The 19,964-nt window shown below is 43.1% G+C and overlaps 2 protein-coding genes across 2 annotated transcripts in view; both read right to left on the reverse strand.

Annotated features, from left to right (window-relative positions):
* Positions 1 to 558: 558 nt before the first annotated feature.
* On the reverse strand, positions 559 to 5,837 carry cct3 (chaperonin containing TCP1, subunit 3 (gamma)). Its single transcript, XM_085148830.1, has 14 exons — positions 5,705 to 5,837; positions 5,176 to 5,237; positions 3,303 to 3,353; positions 3,152 to 3,214; positions 2,974 to 3,070; positions 2,745 to 2,862; positions 2,485 to 2,671; positions 2,221 to 2,370; positions 1,976 to 2,108; positions 1,714 to 1,795; positions 1,456 to 1,636; positions 1,129 to 1,374; positions 896 to 1,027; positions 559 to 794 (listed from the first exon to the last, which is right to left on the reverse strand). Exons 1-14 carry the CDS (start codon positions 5,730 to 5,732, stop codon positions 702 to 704), a joined length of 1,623 nt encoding a protein of 540 aa, XP_085004956.1. The 5' UTR covers positions 5,733 to 5,837; the 3' UTR covers positions 559 to 701.
* A 3,009-nt stretch (positions 5,838 to 8,846) lies between these two features.
* The window catches only part of LOC146493594 (protein disulfide-isomerase A3-like), a 12,856-nt gene continuing 1,738 nt past the window's right edge, over positions 8,847 to 19,964 (reverse strand). The window contains exons 5-13 of the mRNA XM_085148832.1: positions 15,445 to 15,574; positions 15,237 to 15,350; positions 14,980 to 15,105; positions 14,702 to 14,884; positions 14,405 to 14,513; positions 14,191 to 14,319; positions 11,040 to 11,119; positions 10,907 to 10,964; positions 8,847 to 9,201 (exon numbers count right to left, since the gene is read on the reverse strand). Coding sequence (XP_085004958.1) covers positions 9,112 to 9,201; positions 10,907 to 10,964; positions 11,040 to 11,119; positions 14,191 to 14,319; positions 14,405 to 14,513; positions 14,702 to 14,884; positions 14,980 to 15,105; positions 15,237 to 15,350; positions 15,445 to 15,574 — 1,019 coding nt within the window. The 3' untranslated portion in view covers positions 8,847 to 9,111. The remainder of the gene's footprint in view (positions 9,202 to 10,906; positions 10,965 to 11,039; positions 11,120 to 14,190; positions 14,320 to 14,404; positions 14,514 to 14,701; positions 14,885 to 14,979; positions 15,106 to 15,236; positions 15,351 to 15,444; positions 15,575 to 19,964) is intronic.

Genomic DNA, 19,964 nt, shown 5'->3' on the forward strand with positions numbered 1-19,964 from the left:
GTGTTTTTCAGTCCCTGGATGTATGGCAGGCTAGCTTATGTTAAAAGTTCTCTTGTATAATAAATACCGATTCGACAGTGTGCATTCAACTTTTCATTTTTTCGATTCCTCAACACACATGGCACAGAGCATGTTACACACCATAAACAATCCCACTCTAAACAATAGGTAGGAACAAAATGGCATAAAAAACTTAAACGTTACAAAAGTTTATAAACTCAGGCAAGTGATAATGAAATGATTAAATATTAAAATTTAAATCTCACACAATCTTTTTTTTTTTTTCTTTAAATGGACACTTCTTAAAAAGCTGATTCAAATAAAAATATTACCTTCAGCTTTTCAGTAGCAAGCTAAAGATGTTGCACCTAGGTTCAACTGTTTCTCGAAACGTCAGGTAGGGATGGTGTTAAAGTGTGAAAACCGAAGCCCCTGAGTATGAGAAAATTATTTCACAGCTAGGCATGTAAAGGCAGAGATAATTGTAAGCTTCTTCAGAATGAAAAATAAACCTAAACCAGGTTTACAGTCTCATAAAAATCATAAAAGTACATCACGCAGGTTTCAAAGGTAACTTTATTAACTGTTGTTACAATTCACTGAGTCAACTAGTCCCCATCCATACACACAAACACACACACACACACACACAGAGGAAGAGAGACTGACGTGGATCTAGAATGATGCGGACAGATGTGGGTCTACTCAGCTCCCTGTCCTCCCATCTGCTCCTCTTTGTTCTTCTTCTTGTGACCAGAGACGATGTCATCAATACGCAGCAACAAGATGGCCGTCTACAAACACAGCAGTATCATCAGTATCAATCACACTACTGATCAGTAATCATTGATATCAATCACACATCAGGATGTACTGCTGTGTGAGAAGTTCTAACCTCGACGGCGGTCTTGTAGGTCTGAGCTTTGACAGCGAGTGGCTCCCAGATCCCGAGAGCTGACATGTCGGACAGACAGCCACTCTCACCGTCCACACCCCAACACGCACTGTTATCCTGAGTGTGTTTGGCCTGAACACACACACACACACACACACACAAATACAAACAACTGACTTCTCAACAACACACACGTTAAATAAAGTTTTATTGCTGTTACCTCATTTGCTTACCCTCAGTGATGTCAGAACGCGGATGGTGGAGGCACCACAGTTCTGGATCAATGTTCGGGGGATAACCTCGAGCGCCTGAGCTACAGCACGGTATGGCCACTGTTCGACACCGGTGAGAGCACGGGAACGCTCCGTCAGGTGCTTCGACACCGCCATCTCCACTGCACCACCACCTGGCAACAGGAAGGGGTCGAGCAACACATTACGGCACACCTGCATGGCGTCCTGCAGGTTCCTCTCCACTTCCTGTGGACAGAGACAGTGTTAACCAATCCTTGGATTTACCAATCACCTCACTGACTGATTGATTGATCGACCACCGCTCACCGCCAAGATCTCCTTGCTTGCTCCCCTCAGCAAGATGGTGCAGGCTTTGGGGTCTTTGCACTCAGTGATGAAGGTAAAGTACTCATCTCCGATCTTCTTCACCTCAAACAGCCCAGCTCCAACGCCCACGTCCTCCTCACGCAGCTCGTCCGTCCGACTCACAATCCGGGCGCCGCACGCCCTGAGAGAGAAACAGTTATTTACAGCTCGCTAAAACTTCCTGTCTGAGGAGCAGAACGCTGATTGGCTGCTGCGTACCTGGCAATGCGGTTATTGTCGGTCTTCCTGACGCGACGGATGGCGGTGATGTTAGCTTTCACCAGGTAATGTTGAGCGAGATCTGACAGGAAACGGGAAGTAAATGCTACGCTGTTATTTTGTTTCAGGCATTAAGTTTGTTTCAGGAATTTCTGCTTAAACGTGACCTCAGAGGACTTTCCCTTCATGTTTGTTCACCATCTTGGTGCTCTGCACCAGCTCCAACCTCCGCTCTCTCTGCTGAGCTGCAGCTGACATGTACCTGAGATCCCCTTCTCGGTGAAGAGCAAGTCTGGTTTGAGGCGGATGATGTCCTCACAGATCTGCTGGATGTACTCTTCCTCCATCTGCAGGATCCGGGCAAAGTCTTCCTCCTTACTGATCTCGATATCTGTCTGCAGGGGGCGGAGCCACAGACAAACATTAACACAAGTAACACACACACACGCAAACAAGTGTAACTACCTCTGTCTGTCTGTGTGTGTATGTGTGTGGTGGGTGGATCACCTGACTCTCTCCTTTCTTGTACTCAAGCGAGCAGTCGAGCAAGACAATTCGTGGGTTCTTGATCATCCTTTTCATCCTTGGGTGCGTCACATCTTTGTTGATCATGACTCCTCTCAGCACGCATGAGTCCTCGATGATTCCACCAGGAACCTGTATGCAGAACACCATCATTGGAAACAGGACAGATAAAACTTTATTAACAAACAGCCTGAAGACAGGCGAGCCAACCCTAGTTTAAAGCGACTGGCCCACAGTGATTCATACCTTCTCCACCTTGGCGTACTTCTTGATGTCAATCTCTTTGCGACCGCTCTCCTCCAGTTCCACAGTGCGCACGGCGTCCAGCGCAATGTTACAGGCCAGCTCAGACCAGCGGCTCAGAGCTTTGGTGTTAATGGCTGAGTGAACAATCTTCAGCATCATGGAGCGGTCTGACGTGTCCACAGGGGTGCTAGGAGGGGAGGAGGCAGAGTTACACATAGCATAGGACATGGCAACATCATCGCAGCTGGAACAGCCGTTACCTGATCTCCTTCAGCGTGTCCAACATGTCCTCCAGCGCCCGGCGGTAAGCACTGATGATCACAGTCGGATGCATCTGCTGCTCCAGAAACTGCTCAGCCACTGCCAGCATCTCACCGGCTGAAGGTCACACAGGTGACAGGGAGAGAGAGGGGGGGGGGACAAAGACAGGTTTTAGATCAACTGAGAGATCGTGTGATTGTGTGCCACGTTTCTCGTCCTCTTCCTCACCCAGTATGATGACCGAGGTGGTTCCATCTCCCACCTCCTCATCCTGTGTACGGCTGATCTCAATCATCGACTTCGCTGCTGGGTGCTGCACCTGGATCTGTTGCCAAGGAAATGCAGCAGGTGAGGAATCACACGCCTGATTAGATGTTGAATGAGTGTAAGCATGTGAGTGACTGACCTCTCTGAGGATGGCATTTCCATCATTGGTCATCACGATTCCTCCAGTGGGATCGAGCAGCATCTACATATACACAAACACACACAGGGGCACATGTTAGCATGCCGACAACATTTCTCTTGCTGTGCTGTGCATGTGCAGAGGTTCTGACCTTCATCATGGCCCTTGGGCCAAGGCAGGTCCTGATGACATCAGCGATGGTCTGAAACGCACAAAGAGATCAAGGGGTCAATCGATCACTCAATCAATCCCAGCGGGTCAGATCAATAGTTCCTATCACCTGTAAGGTTCTGGCGAGTCTGTGCTCACGACCCACTGGGGATCTCAGAGTTAGCATCACATCTGTAACATGTTTCAAAGAGCCAGGTGTACAACTGCTTATTGATTATTATTTAGTCATGCTGATCACACTGGTCTGTGTTAATATGATCAGATTTTATCTGTCACACACAATTTGAGTTCATTTATCCTCCTGCAGTGAATCTATGTAGAGCACTGAGAGACCAGGATGCCAATATTCTGCCACGATAACTAAAAGTCAATAAAAGCTGGAGCTTCAGCAGGTTGTGTGTGTGTGACAATGATCAATAATGGAGCAGACAGGAGCGGGCTCTTTGCTGAGATGTTTGTGATGGTACTCCTGGTCCTTGAGCAGCACCTGGACCAGCCTGAACCGGTCTAGTTATGTGCCGACTCAGTCTCTGAGCATCACCTTTTTGCTTTCTGTGCCACAGCCAGTCCGGCATTCAGAGGAAACACACAGCTCCCCGTTAGTGTCTGACGCTGTTAGCAGAATGAAACCCGTGTACACATTGTTTCAGACTGAACTATCAGCCAATCAGTGAACACGATTATGTCACTGTTAGCACTCTAAACTGCACTCTGCAGGTGTTTCTTAGGTAAGTCATCAGTGTGCACAGGCTGTGTGTAACATACTAAAATCTAAATCTGAGTTCTGCACAAACTCTCTGCTGGTCTGTAGGGTTGTTATGTACGCACACACGCACACAACTAACACATTCATATAGTGTAGGACTGTCAGAAATCTTCTTCAGACAGTAACATTTACCTTACAGATAAGTGCATTTTTAACCAATTTGTTTTTGCATTTAGGACAATGTTTTATATTAAAAAAAAATTAATACCGCATGTGAATGCGCTACACATCCTTTGGCAGATGTTTTCTGCAGCTTCTAAACAGAAAGCTAACAAAGCACACAAATTTAAACACCCTTTTTATCTTGTCCAAATTTTACTCTTCTTCAGTTATGAGGAAATATATGTATAAATTCAATGACTGAGTATTCTATTAATTGCTCAGTGACAAATAAACACGTTCATCCTATTAATTAGTAATATTAAATATTCAGGAGATTAAATCTTAGAAATGTATACAATCAAATAGTTTAAACAGCTGTCCAAACACAATGCTTTTATTTTAGTTAAAAAAACAACACAAAAAACTCTATCCAAGCTATGACAGGGTGAAAGGATGGGGGCACACTGCACAGGTACTATGGGTTCTACATAGAACCAAGCTAAAAGCATAAGTAGAGTAGAGGAGCAGAGGAGGCCCTGCTAACCCAGGCTACTGTCACTGGTGGATTTCCTCGATTAGCCAGACCTGAGGTTTTTTGCTCAGACACAGAACATAATGTTTGTTTGCCTTCTGTGAGTGCACTTGGACACAGCTGCTTATTAAGTAACTAACCAATAAGTTTAAGGACAGTGTGAAGCTCATTGTGCTATGAGACCAATCCGGTCATGATTCAATTTTTTTTACCCAGCTCCTACAAGAAGAGGAGCAGGCCAAGACTGACTACAACCAACAGCTGGAGCACCTGCCATATTGGACATGTCAGTTACCATGGTAACAAATTTGATAGGCAAGATATATGTCAGCAGTGGTGTGGGGACCGCTGTGCACAGCACCAACACATCATGTGGATCACAAAGCAGGTTATTCAGTTTGTGACCTAAAGGGCACAGAAGGAAGTGAGCGGAGCCTTGTAGAACAAACGCACCTTTGCTGCATTGATGTTCCCAGTCTGGACTTTACGTCCAGACTCCCTCTTCACGTTCTGGTCTGCAGAGACACAAACACACACAGGAAGTTACTGCCCGCATACACGCAGTGCTTTTACTCTTTATTCTTATTCGCACAGTGATGATCCGTTTTCAATAGGCAAACGATGACTCTTCTCTCTGGATCAATCACAATGATCAGAAACACAATGACATGTTCCTAATGACATAATCAATAAGTGAGTTCACACTAACACAGGTGGAGGATTCCACCTTCACTCCATCACATGAACGCCTGATTTTAGCCTCAAAGGAACCGTTAGCCTGCTAGCTCCGTGTTCATGCTGAGTAACGGGTTAGCTTAAGTTAGCCTATCATCCATCTGCTAACCGAGCTAACATGCTAACGCCGGCCGCGCCCCGCTTTGTGCGTCTCCGGGTCGTTAGCGGATCGAAGGCAGTTCCGAACGGCCTGCGTACGGTTGTCGGTGGTTTTGTAAAAGCTTTGGAGGAAAATAAGAATACTCACTGAGCACTAAAACCTGCTGGCCGATCATTTTCACAGCGCGTGCCGGACAACAGCCTGGAAGCTTCTGGGTGGCACGAGGAGAGAGGAAGGCTCCACCCACAGGGGCGGGCAAACATCCCGGGTCCGACTAATCAGGGAGAACATTGCGTGACAGATATGCAGATCCACCAATAAACTGAATGAGGCAAAAGGGTCGCCCTTTCATGGAGACTAAAATCAGCCTTTAGTTTCATATTATTTCCGTGTATTAAAAACTGTTTCCGCTAAAAAATAGAGCAGCTTCTACAACAAGCACCATCAGAATTCAGAGTTTTGGACTGAACTTCTGAAATGGCAATTTTTGCTTTTTTTAAAGAAATAATTTATGCTCAGGAGCATGGGCGTCTCAGAGCTTTTTCTAACCCTCATCCTACCTACCTATGGTGCGCCGTGTGTAAACTAAAAATGCTGAAATTAGCGGCAACAGTTTTCCACATTTAGCTCCAAACCTTATGAAAACATTTTTCGAGTCACTTTTTACAACATTTACGAAAATATTTGTAGCGTTTTATATTTCAAACTTTTTATATTTCAAAATATATTTAATCTAAATACTATATAAAATACAAATTTTACATCTAAATAGTATATTTAAATCATCAGATAGTGTCTCGGATAAAAACGGAACATCCAACTGTTGGAGAAATTATGCTGATGGGACACCTGCATTCCAAAAATATAGTGGTTCAAAGATGGCGTCTAAGAGAGTTACTAAATGGACTGGTTCTTATATAGTGCTTTTCTACTCATCTGAGCACTCACAGCGCTTTACACAACTTGTGCATTCACCCATTCGCACAAGCACATTTTTCTAAGTGCTTTATAGCTAACATTCACACACAGCCTGTATAGAGCAGTCTGTCGTGCAGAGGAATAAACTGTATAAAGTCCATCTTAGACATGTGTGTCACTCAAGCTAGCAGCGCCCCATGAGAAATGGGCCAAAATGGGCAACAGTGGGAACAGTGTTCACGTGTTCCCACTGTTGCCAAAGTACTTGCTCATAGGGGGTCATTTAATTGTTGATTTTCCTGTATGTATTATTGTAGGGTCTACCTTAAAATTGACTGTTGTTGTGATTTGGTGCTGTATAAATAAAACTGAAAAAATTGAACCGTTTCAATCTGGCTTCTGTTCATTCCATAGTACAGAAACAGCTCTAGGAAAAATCACAAATGATCTTTTGTTTGCAGCGGATTCTGGACTCATCACTATCCTCATTCTCCTTGACCTTATGGCAACTTTTGATACAATCTCCCACGGCATCCTTCTTCATAGATTAACATCTATTGGCATCAAAAATATAGCACTCGCCTGGTTTACCTCATATCTCTCTGGCCGTACACAGGTTTTTTCAATTACTTATTCACAGATCACCATCTACTCCAGTTAAGTCCTGTGTACCCCAAGGCTCTGTCCTGGGATCTTTGCTTTTTATTATCTCCTACCTCTAGGTAATATTTTCAAGAAATATAACATTCAATTTCACTAAATAAAATGTATTATTATTAAATCAGCCTTACTCCTGGTAATGCAAACCAATCCTTTGGTTTACACTTTTTTCCAGCTCGTTTTCTGAGCAGTGGGCAGTCACATCAGAAGTCTTCCTCACTCCCAGCAGGGTTGTAGCAGCATCACGTCTCCCTTTCATGGGTTTCATGACCAGGAACCGACCCAGCTGTCTCAGGTTAATGCAGTAACATCTCCAGTGTTCTGGTAATTTCTAGACTGGATCAGGTGATTCATGAACCAATGAAGCCTTTCTTCCTTAAAATGACTGACAGAATGCCCCACCACCTTTGATATTGTGTGATACCTTAGTTTAGGATCCATGGCAAGCATGAGGTGAATAAATAGTTTTATTTATTGAAACTGCATGGGAGGAGGGGGTGTTTTTGACCGGGATTCCCAAAACATTTTTATTAAGTACTTCTCAAAGCAGAAACCAAAGGTAAATGGACTACAGTGCTTTTCTACTCTACTAAGTAACATTTAGGCTACGTTCACACTGCAGGCGAAAGCGCATCAAATCCGATTTTTTTACCCTATGCGACCCATATCCGATTATGGTATGACAGTGTGAACGGCACAAATCCGATATTTTCAAATCCGATCTGGGTCACTTTTGTATGTGGTACTGAATCCGATACATATCCGATGTTTTAGAAAGCGACTGCTGTTTGAACGGTCAAGTCGCATTAAATCCGTCTTTTACGCCACTGACACAAGACAGACGCCAATTATCAGCGCCGGAGAAGACATCGCGAACGCTTCCTGGCCATCCGGTGAAACTGCTGGGAAGACATTTTATTTGTACTGTATAATTTGCAGATTCTGACAGAAATCTGCAGCTATCCTCTGAAGCACCGCTCCTCTCTAAAACAGCAATAAGGATAATTATTAGGTTATCCACATTATTATGTAAATAACAAAATAACTTAAAGCAAAAATTGGGAAACGTCAAGTCCGAAGTATTTATATTAAGGGCCATCAGTCAAACAATACTGTTTGCTCTGGGTCTAAACAGAGCGCGTTGTGTGTGACATCTTTTGCGCATGCGGGCCGCTTTGAGCGTTCACACTAGAGCGCGTTTGCTGTCGCATTTTATCTGTAGTGTGAACGAGCAGACAAAAAAAAATCGGATTTGATCAAAAAATCGGAATTGAGCATTAAGACCTGCAGTGTGAACGTAGCCTTAGACTCATGAATGCATCAGAGTTGGTTCCAAGAACCAACCAGCCATAAATACAATAAAAAGTGGGATTACCGTCATGAAAATGTGGCAAATAATGTGAGCAGTCATATGTGATTTTAATTATGCTTATATCTAACAGGCTGATTGCGAATGTCTCCTTCATTGAGGAGACTCAGGGCTGGTGCTCATGTAGCACTTTCTGCATTTCTTGTGACTTATTTGTCACAAGCTGAGAATCAATTTTGACTGATTTGCATTCTGAAAACACACGTGGATATTCCCATGAGTGTGTTTACCTGTGTCCAGTGACATCACATGCGCCTAAAGCATATTGGGACGACAGGTCGATAAGCTGTACCGGTTTAAAGCAGTTGTGGGCCTGAACAAGCACAAACCTGTCCAAGTCTCTGAAATTCATACAAAACTTTATTGTCCCAAAAAAACAGAAGAAAAACACCTGCAACCTGTTTGTGCACGAAAGGAGGTCGACTGAAGTTAACAAACAAACAAACAAATAAATAAATAAATAACGAGGCTGACAATGGCATGATTAATAGCGGTGTGTTTCAGGGATGAGTGAGCGATTTGATTTGATGCAACGAGTGGAGTGTCCTGATGTAATGTCCAGTATTGGCGCTCCAGATTCAGGCTCTCCTCCTCGCCGTTGGGGGTGTCAGAGTTCATCTTTGAAGCCACTCAACACCAAGCTGTGACTCGCCTCTCGCTTGAGGAACCGGAGGAAGTCTTTGAGCTCGCGGGTGCCCTGAAAGCACATGGGAGATGTCATGTGACCCCAGAAGGAAGTTAACATAAAGACTTTATCTTGTAAAACCTGTCAGTGGCTCAAGCCCCACCCTTACTGTGAAGCAGGGGTGGGCAATTCCAGGCCCCGAGGGCCGGTGTCCCTGCAGGTTTTAGATGTGTCCTTGAACCAACACAGCTGATTTAAATGGCTAAATTAGCTCCTCAACATGTCCTGAAGTTCTCCAGAGGCCTGGTAACGAACTAATCATGTGATTCAGGTGTGTTGACCCAAGGTGAGATCTAAAACCTGCAGGACACCGGCCCTCGGGGCCTGGAATTGCTCACCCCTGCTGTGAAGCCTTGCCTTCACAAACTGCAGTGCCCACAGTGTCTGTGTAAGCTTCAGCAAACTACCAACTATTAAACACTGAACTTTACCTCCACTTCCTCCACTTGCAGCTCTGGATGAATGAGTGTGTATTAAAAAACAGACTGGTCCGAGCAGGAAATGTGGCTGTGTGTACGTAAATGACAACAGACTTTCAAAGTAAAATTCTTCATTTATAATCCCTGTAGGCCCTTCTTTGGTGCTGTATGAGCCAATTGCTCAGAAACAGCTGTAGTGCTGTTTCTGAACAATAAATGTTGAGTCAAACAGTATAAACACGTTGGGTTTTCCAGGAAAGACCACAGCCTGAAGTTACAGTGTAATCAAAGCAAATATTTGTCACCAGGAAGGATTTTTAACATCCAGCCCTTTACAGGCTCACATTAGTTATTATTATAAATACACACTTTTATTCATATAGACCAGCTGAGGAATAAGATGAGGATTTCATTAAGTAGTATAAAATCAGGACTTTAGCACCAGTCGGCAGACCCTGAGGGTACTGTGCCCGTATGCCCTGTGGATGATAAATGAGAGCAGTAAAAAGCACACTGGTGTTATTGGCTGGTCAACTTTTAAGATTAGGCTTAAAACTTTCCTTTTTGCTAAAGCATATCATTAGGCTGGATCAGGTGGCCCTGAATCCTCCCTTAGTTATGCTGCAATAAGTGTAGGCTGCTGGGGGATTCCCATGATGCACTGAGTCTTCTTCACCTTTCTCACTCACTATGTGTTAATAGACCTCTCTGCACTGAATCGTTGAATGAGTCACTTCTGCACTTTGAGAAAACGCCTCTTCTGATCTGCGCACAGATGTCGTTGTACCTGTACCATATCAGTCAAGAGCCTGTACAAGTGGAAGCAGGTGCAGTTTAATGGACCAAATTATGTCCTGTGTTTCTTCTAAGCTGACCATGAGTGGCTGTGGAGAAAAATGAGTGTCTGTACTTTGCAGTGCTCACACTGACCCAGGGGGTTAGAAAATTATTTAAATGTGAAGTATGAATGGGCAGACTCTGTGTTGACAAACAGGATGTATGTAAATGAGAAAATGTAATTTTTAAATCCCATTGAAATATTCTGAGAGAAGCTGCAGACTGCTCCACAGGTGTGGACCTGAGCTGGTGCACATAGGTGAGCACAGAGCATAATTAACTACCCATAAAACCCCGTGACAAGGCAGCTCAAACAGCTGTGAGGGAAAACTACAGCACAGGGGAGTGGGCTGCTGCAGATAACATTGACTATAGATAAACTGAGAGGAAGCAACTTCATCTAAAACTGTAGCTGAGGTCCATCTAGCCTCAAGTCTTAGGTATGCACTCAGGTGTCTTACCTGGTATCTGACGGGTTCGTCCTTCCTGCCTACTGGAGCAAAGTAGATGGTGGGAAACCTGCAGGCAGATACAGCGACATCAGACTCACACCTGGCAATGACTGAAGCATGTCACGGGAAACCTGAATCTCACCCTTGGACGTCGTAACCCAGAGGGACGTCATTGGTCAAGGCGTTCATCTTGGCAATGACGATTTTGGGGTCAGAGCGCAGCTGAAGAACACAAAGGTTTGACAATGATTTCACACAGAAATAAACCAGTAATATCTCCTTCAGTACAACAGGTCATTTTAGTGGGTGGAGCTACAGCACACAAGACCTCATAGGCAAACAGGAACCAGCACCAGGTCTGAGACAAGTCCCCATTTGAGGAAGACGGAAGATGTTTCAGAGTTTCTAAAATGTCATGTGACCTTTTGCAGATGTTTTACACACTCAGGAAGGGGCAGAGCCTAAATGCAGCTGCAGTGTGAGAGTAGTTCATAATACCACACACAATGCTACAGAAGCATGAGCTGGCAGCTTTGTGTGGTTTGTTGTGCAACTGCTTATTTGTGGTGCTCAGCTGGTGTTGAGAGCAGGAAGGCCATGTCACACAAATATACTACCTGTTTAAGACCCAGCCCATTCTTATTCTAGCACCATTTCCTTATTGTGTAGAGAAACTGTTCAAACTGCACTTTTCTTATACTGAAGATTAAATGTATAGTTAATAGTAGAACCGCCAAGGGGCTCATTTTAAATGTCAACTGTAACTCTGTTAAATAATTTACATAATTTCCTCAGGGATTATTCAAGTATTCTGATTCTGATAAATCTAAAACACCATCATCTCAGATTTCTAAGGAGCTTGGAAAGAAAAAACTGGGACTCTCCACCATTTTACCCTAAAACTGAAGAAGCTTCTCGGATGAGAGGCGAAACGTCTTCAAGCCGCTTTTCTTTCCAAGCTCCTTAGACTGACTTGGATGACTGAGAACCTTCACAGACATCTCAGATTTCATGACTTTTTCTGACTGGTATTTCATCAAATATTGAATTTTAATATGACCACTTTTACCTAGAACCACCAAGAAGGGTATTTTAACTCATAGAAATTAATGTAAAACCACAAGTGTAGCATGGTGGGTTGCCTAGCAACATCATTGTTTGCACACATTTTGACATGAAAGCTGCTGTAACATGAGCCAGAGATAAAATGTGACTGACAAATAAATCTCTAGGGGACTGTAGTCAAATAAAAGATCATTACTGCAGGGCTGAGGATGGGAGTTTGAGCCAGAGCAGACGTTCTTCATTTACACTTCATCAAAAAAAGATTTTTGAAATTTCTCTATTTGACATAATGTATTATATGATATTATTTTGATACAATCAAATTAAATATATACACTTCTTTTTCAATTAGTTAGCATTTTATCATCAGCTAGTTATGTAACCCAATAAAATAATCTTTCTCTTCCCAAGCAAATTGAGATAATTTAGAACATAACAGCGCAGTATATGCACACTAGGGCTGCCACAAACGATTATTTTACTAGTCACCGATTATTTTTGCGATTAGTCGACTAATCATATTATGTATCCATTGGACATAAAACGTACAGCTTATTGCACCAGCATGCATCTGCTCTTATATAACTATCATTAGCTTACAGCTTTAAGTGTTTAAGGTATGTGCTAACTAAAAATAAAGACAAGATGGTTTATTAAACTCCACTGAAACAATCTGCAAATTTCATTTAAATTTAATAAACTCAGCCTTTGTGCCTCAGTCTGCTCCTTGCTATCTAAAATATAACAGGACACCGGAGTATATTCTTGAGCATCTCACACTTCTGATAATCAGTTGTCTGATTGACGTTTATTCAGCTGTGTAAAAACTATAACTTTAATCTCAGCCAAACCGATTTACTCAGGAACAAATAAAACACTGAATAAAGCCAAACAATAACAATTTTAAGTTATCTAAGTGACTTATGTATCATGTTTAACCTGAGTAGCGAAAGACGGCGGCGGGTTTGAAAACGATTTGCCGGGACTCATAAAATATGTTAAACGTTTATTTTGTGACCCAGAAAGAATAATAAGAGTAATATTAAAACTAACTAGCTGCCGCCATTGTTGGAAACTGAGCAGGGCCACGCTATGAATTCTGGGATAGGTTGGGGCACGAAGTGTACACCCGACCCATCCTTCAAATCTGGGGAAACGAAGGGCGCATTTGTCGGCCGAATTTGTCGGAGTCTTCGAATGTGGACAGTCTTCGTCGTGTCGCTGTAACGTAATCGGCCTACAAAAGCGGGCACAGGAGGATGCGGTTCCTGAATTTGGACACAGCTACGATACCGGACACTGCTTCTTCTTCTTCTTTGGGGTTTAACGGCAGCTGGCATCCTTGTACATGCAGTGCTGCCATCTTCTGTTTCAGTCTGTTATTACACTCTTAAATCCTACTACTTATTCCTGCGTCTTTTGGGATCTTACAAAGCTTCAAACGACGCGTCGACTATTAAATTCGTTGTCGACAATTTTGATAGTCGACGTAATCATGACTATTCGACTAATCGTGGCAGCCCTAATGCACACCACACCACAAACAGAATGCAGTTTCTTACTGAAGCACAATCGGGAATGCCATCGGCAAGTCTGCAGGGCAAGTAGGTTCAAGTGTACAAAGCAAAAAAAAGAAAGAAAAGCAGACGCTCTGAGAAAGAGATGTCATACTTTTTGGAGATCTTTTCTTTTATCCTTACATCATCTCACTGACTGGATTACTTCATATTAGAAGTGAGGAAGGAGCCCAAATGTGAGTGAAGGAGACTGTAACGTGGAGATTAGATTTTTTCCTGCAGAAATGCTGATGGATGATGGGATTTGCAATTATCTTCGATAGGAAACAGTTACGTTTTTGGTGTGATACGCATGCAGAAAGTAACCTGTGTTGTAGTAATCTGGTTGTGTTTGGCGAAAGAGAGAATATTTTATTGTGTAAAATAGCATTGATCACACCTCGCAAACATCTGCTTTGCCAGCTGATTGCACAGGATGGTACACCTGGTGCAGAGAAGCTAGAGTGTGGACTCAAGCTTGTTGGTCTGGTGACTAAAACAGGGTCTTCACCACACAGTGCTTATTTATAAAGTGCTTTACAAATCCGCACATTACGGCTACAGTTGGATTTTCCTGTTTGAGTGAAGCTAGCCAAACAGCGAACACCCAGTTACTGCTAAAGCGACAGAGTGTGAGTGGACATTATATTCTCAGTATATGAGTGAGCGTACCGTTTCAGCGAGCTCTCCATAGACCGGCTCCAACTTCTTACAGTGAGGACACAACGGAGAAAAAAACTGGATCAGAACATCTTTATCCGGGTCATTCACCACCTGATCAAAGGACTCTGCTACCACCACCTGAGGCACACAGGTCAGAGGTTACAAAGAGGTCTACAACGTCATTGATACTCACAAACGGCTTTGGCGTGTTTGTTTTACTCACTTTGACAGCCCCAGAGTTCTTTTCAGGTATCGGTTCTGATTTGATGTAACGTTTGAGTCGACCTGCAAAGTAATCTTCCAGGAACCTCTGCAGAGACGCACCATCCCTCCTAAAACAAACAAACACACACAGTTACTTGTTGGTGCTTTCATTGTGAATGAGGTCAGAAAGCTGAGAAATGCGGGTCAGCCCCCCCAAAAGTTTGAAACAGACTTGGATCAGATAGTTCTGGTTTATTGTGACCCCACCCCCTCACCTGCATAACAGGTGACATAGTGGTATGACTTGGCTACGCACGTGAACTCCTCCCTCATGGTGTACTTGTGACCCAGTCGGGTCCGGATGGTGATAAAGGGCAGCTCCCCTCCATCTGACGTCCCCATTCCAAAGTCTTCCTCCAGCTCCAACAGGAAGTCCTTCTTATTGGCTATAGAGAAGGTTAGACCCCGCCCAACATACTTAGACGCCACCTTCATTGCCCTGAGAAGAAAACACACAGGGGAGAGGATTACACAAACACTTTAGTCAATCAAGCTGTACATCTGGAACACATCCCCTCTGTGTGCTTGCGTTACCTGTTCCTCCAGTAGTTGGAGCCGGGGATGTTGTGATGGTAGTCAAGATCGTAGTACGCCGTCAGCAGGTCCCGGACTCTCAGACGGTCTCTATTCTCTATTGTCATGTGAGGACACAGACCGTAGCTGCACATAGGTGGACATACAGATAGAATGAGGCTGTGGTTCCTCTAATGACGTAGGACAGTTTTCCAATTTCATTGTACTATATATGACTGTGACAATAAAGAGTTCTCTCTTATCTCTTAAAGACTCACATGTGATCTCTGATGAAGCGCCGCAGTGAGCCGATGGTCAGGTAGTCTCTGAAGATGACAATGCTGTCCTCAAAAGCATTGGCGAGTCTGGGAGGTCTGAACAGCAGCACACATCTGGAGAGAGAGAGACACATACACGCACAGAAGTGAGAATAACACCTTTAAACTGTGACATCACTACGGTGATATCACTTAGGTGTGAACTCACTCTGAGTTGGCCCCATGCTCTTCGGCGAGCTGCAGGTCGGTGCTGTGAGCGAAACGGAACTGTTCTCGGAGTAGAGTGGCTGCCTTCAGGAACTCAGCCAGACGGGGGCTGTCCGAACCTGAGAACACACCTGATGCAGACACATGCACTGGTAAGGGAGCTAAAGGGGAGTCAGAGGACCACAGACACCATGTGTTTGTCTGACCCTGAAGTTAGCATGTCCATGTTTACTTTAAGGTGATCATGCCATGCAAGCAATAAAACCTCAAAGGTGTACAGGTATCCAGACTGCAACAGTGTGAACAAATTCAACAAAAGTGGTTTATTTGAAGAGTTTCAATTAGGTTTCAGAGCTCATCACAATACAGAAATGGCTTTAGTGAAGGTTACAAATACAAAAAAAAAAAAATACAAAAAATTCATACACTAAGGTTAATTATGGAGTACCACAGGGTTCTGTGGAAGGACCAATTCTGTTTGCATTATACCTGCTTCCCTTAAAAGGCATAGCAGATAACACCCAACTTTACCTATCCATCAAGCCAGATAACACACAACAACTATTTGAACTGCAGGAATGTTTTAAAGACATAAAGACCTAAAGAGACAAAGATAAAACTGAGGTAATTGTACTTGGCCCTAAAATTCTTAGAAACGCTGCATCTAACCAGATGCTTACTCTGGATAGCATTACCTTGGCCTCCAGTAGATATGTCCTGGTATGTGAGGTCGAGCATTTTTATACATTTTGTTTTATGCACATCTTTCAGATTTTTCCTGCAGCTTGGTGAGTAGTGATGAAGCCCGGAGTGGGTGTGCAGGCCATTGTTACCATTGCTCTCAGTTTAATTCTGCAGGTACACATAGAGATCTATGTGGGAAATCTAACTGAGGATCATGCATCTTATGATTCTGTCTAGGTTAGGAGTGTAAAGGCTAGCATAAATATATTTGGCTGCACTATGCCCGAGTACATTTAGAAGTCGTCTGTGCAGACCAGAGCGTAAGCCAGCACAGAGACACGTAACCAGGGTAAAAGTCATTATATAAAAATAGGAGAGACAGGTTGCTAACCTAGATGTGACCTCGTCTGTACAGTGGAAAGACGAGTGCTATGGCCTCCGGAGGGGAAGAGGACTGCCAAGAGGTTATGATCATCCTGTCCACCAACGAGGGAATGCCAAGTCTAAACCACGGCCTCTCCCCAACAGTTTTAACCGAACAGATAGAAGCACAACTCAATATATAATCCTGTGTAATGCTAAGTTAGGCTTATTCTGTTTCAGGAAATTGGCTACAGCTAGCTGCTTGCAGACTATGGTTTTCTGATTGAAGGAGTACATGTTTTGTTTGAACTGTTTAAGGTAAATAAATACTTACAAGATTAGATTAAGACTACATCCCTCTTTTTTTTAGCCACCCCTCCCGGAGCCTGGTTCAGCTGGAGGTTTCTATCTGTTAAAAGGGAGGTTGTCCTTCCTACTGTCGCTAAAGCGCTTGCTCATAGGGGTAATGGGATTGTTGGGGTTTTCTGTTTTCTTTGTATTATTGTAGGGTCTTTACAATATAAAGCAACTTGAATACCTTGAAGCAACTGTTGTTGTGATTTAGTAATATATAAATAAAACTGAATTAAGCTGAACTGAGGGTTACCTAGGCAACAAGAGCCTGGAACTTTCACCAGTGACCAAGCAACAGCTACATTTCCTCGTCGTTTGTTTCGTCTTCTGCTGTTTTGTTTATACTGATTTTATTCTTTAATGTCTGTATAACTTGACTTTGACAAATAAGAAGCACTCAGCCTAAAGCATGATGCAGCATACAGCAACACGCAGTAGCGGTTTTAGATATGGGCGACACGGGCGGTTGCCCGGGGCGGCATCGTGGTGGGGGGCGGCATCACGGGCATTGGCAAAAAAAATAAAATAAATTTTTTAAAAAGATTCTCGTACTCGTGCTGCCCCGACGTCAGCCAGCGCATATTGGGAATGGCATAAGCACTAGAGATGGCACGATACCACTTTTTTATGTCCGATACCGATACCGATATCATAAATTTGGATATCTGCCGATACTGATATGAATCCGATATAGTGTGTTTTTTAATCAATAAAACGTTTTTTTAATATCTTGCTGCATTTTGTATAAGTTTATACTCAAGTTTAAATAAATAACTAAAGCTATTCTGTTATACCTGTATGTAAAAAATACACTGCACTATATTTCATAGTTCAGCAACACTGATCAATCTAATAAACTTAAACCTGCTCCATCCTCCCTATTCTGGTATTTTAAAGAGTACTTAGCAGAAATATTAAGCAACCTAACTAATAGGGTTGCAAACTCCCAGCAAAAAGCAAACAAACCACCCTCCACCTCATGATGCTTAATTGATGTAATCAAATTTAATTTGATGCAGGGGGGAAAATGCACAGAAATAAATTATTTTTCAAGAATAATTAAATAGATTCAACATCTTTCTTCAACAGAACTGCAGACTGCACAGATGGCATCTTCCCAAAGGAAAAAGTACTATAGCTTACTAGGGTATATTAGACTTAACAGTTACTATATACAGTAATGGACTTCTATATATTTTACATCAGATTAAAACTTTGGGTGTAAGATTCAGATAATTATTTATTAAAAGCTCGACATTTTAAATGAGAATAAGAAAGAAAAGTATGTCTTTGTGCCCCCTTTTGCCTGTTCATGCCCTATTGGCCCCCCTGGCTACACTTTGCTAGATCCGCCCCTGCACAGTTACCAGCCGTCAGCTACGTAGAAAAAGATCCTGGTGTAGAAAATAATATTAAATAAATTCTAACAACAGCTTATCAAGCTTAATAGTGCTGCTGTTGTTCAGCCGCTGGTTTCCTCTTTTTGGTGAGAAGTGGGCCAAAAACTAAGAAGAGAGATGGACTCGCAACAGAAAAGCCGATCAGCTGATCATTGATCTGTTTCACGATTGAAGTAGCAGCAGGAGAGAGAGAGAGAGAAAGAGAGGCAGTTGCTCCATATATCTGTTGTTAAGCTTAACATGGGAATGCTTTACAAACATTCAGAGATGAACTTACACACTTGCTTTACTTCTCTCTGGGAAAACTTCCTCGAGATGAAATGCTGGTTTGCTAGCAAGGCTACAAATACACACAGCCGCTCTATCACGTGATGCACACTGCTGCAACGTGCTACGGTTATGAGCTGAGTTACGCTGTGTAGCAAGTTTTGTGAGGTGCTTTTTTGATATTTAATGGATCGGATTACATTTTTTATTTCTCGCCGATATCCGATCCAGTAATTTGGGTCAGTATCGGACCGATACCGATACGTAATATCGGATCGGTCCATCTCTAATAAGCACCAATCGGTTTTCTATCGCCCATTTGCTGGGAGTAAGGGCGCCCTTCGTTTGCGATGTGCGCTTCAGTGTTGCCAACTCCTTAGTAAGGAAAATCGCTATTGGCTGTCCTAAAAGTCGCTAGAAGTCGCCAAATGACGTCATCACCTAATTTGCATAATTTGTCATGCTAATGTAATTGTAACCTACGTTGTTGGAGAGAGAAATAACGTTGTGGAAGAGACATAAAGTGAGTAAAAAACGTCCTAAATGCAGTTAGAATTTATTTAGAACTACAAATTAAATTTATTTTAGCAATTATTGTTTTTTAATGTCACAATTCCAACCCTGCTCCTTTATCCAGGCCTGGACTGGCAAAAGTGACCCGAAATTGGCACTCTGGTGGAGTTACTTTGTGTGTGAGAGTGTGTGTTTATAAGTAGTTTTAAACCTTGTGATCCACAAAACAGCCTAACAGTAAAAGAAGAACTCATGCGCGATTCATTTGCAGTTTGGACGCACAGGTGTGAACGTCTCCTGCCCTGATAGCAGCTGGGGGAGGACTATCCTCCACCCGTGAGCGCTTTGGCATGGGTGAGGCGCCCACGGCAGCACCTCTGCTTGTTGAGAGTGAGAGCGATACGCGTTTTCACGTCAAAAAGTCGTCATAAATAAGTCTCCAATAATACCAGAAAAAGTCGCCAGATTTGTCGCTAGTCGCTTTTTAGAAAAAGAGTCGCTAAGGGGGTCTGAAAACTCGCTAAATATAGCGACAAAGTCGCTAAGTTGGCAACACTGGTGCGCTTGCTGCTTGCGGCGCAGAGAGGAGAGGGCGGGGCGGCGGGGGATTTTCTGACTGGCTGGAGCAAAATTTACAGTTTGATGATTTAAAGTCTCACACACAAGCCGTCGGGGGGAGGGGGGCCCTGCTGCTTCCAAATAGAGCACATTTCATTTATAATGTTGTAAATCCAAGCCCATTATGTATTCATGATTTGAATCCTGGGTTGTGTGAAATCTCAGAAATGCACCTTAGACAAAGTGAATCTGTGAACTAAGGTGTAGGTCTGTTACACTGTTAAAATTAAAACTAATGGAAGATGGACAAGAAAAGTTCAAAGCCATCAGGTCCTCAGTTTAAAAAAAAGAAAAAAGAGGAGGAGAAACGAGCAAAAGATAC

Source organism: Neolamprologus multifasciatus, chromosome 22, assembly GCF_963576455.1.
Source record: "Neolamprologus multifasciatus chromosome 22, fNeoMul1.2, whole genome shotgun sequence".
NCBI lineage: Eukaryota > Metazoa > Chordata > Actinopteri > Cichliformes > Cichlidae > Neolamprologus > Neolamprologus multifasciatus.

Coding starts and splice junctions, on each gene's coding strand:
- cct3 (XM_085148830.1), bottom strand. CDS start 5,732: ATGATCGGCCAGCAGGTTTTAGTGCTCA. Junction 1,796..1,975: donor CACCGAGAAGGGGATCTCAG/GTACATGTCAGC, acceptor GTTTCCTGTCAG/ATCTCGCTCAACATTACCTG. Junction 1,028..1,128: donor GCGTTCTGACATCACTGAGG/GTAAGCAAATGA, acceptor GTGTGTGTTCAG/GCCAAACACACTCAGGATAA.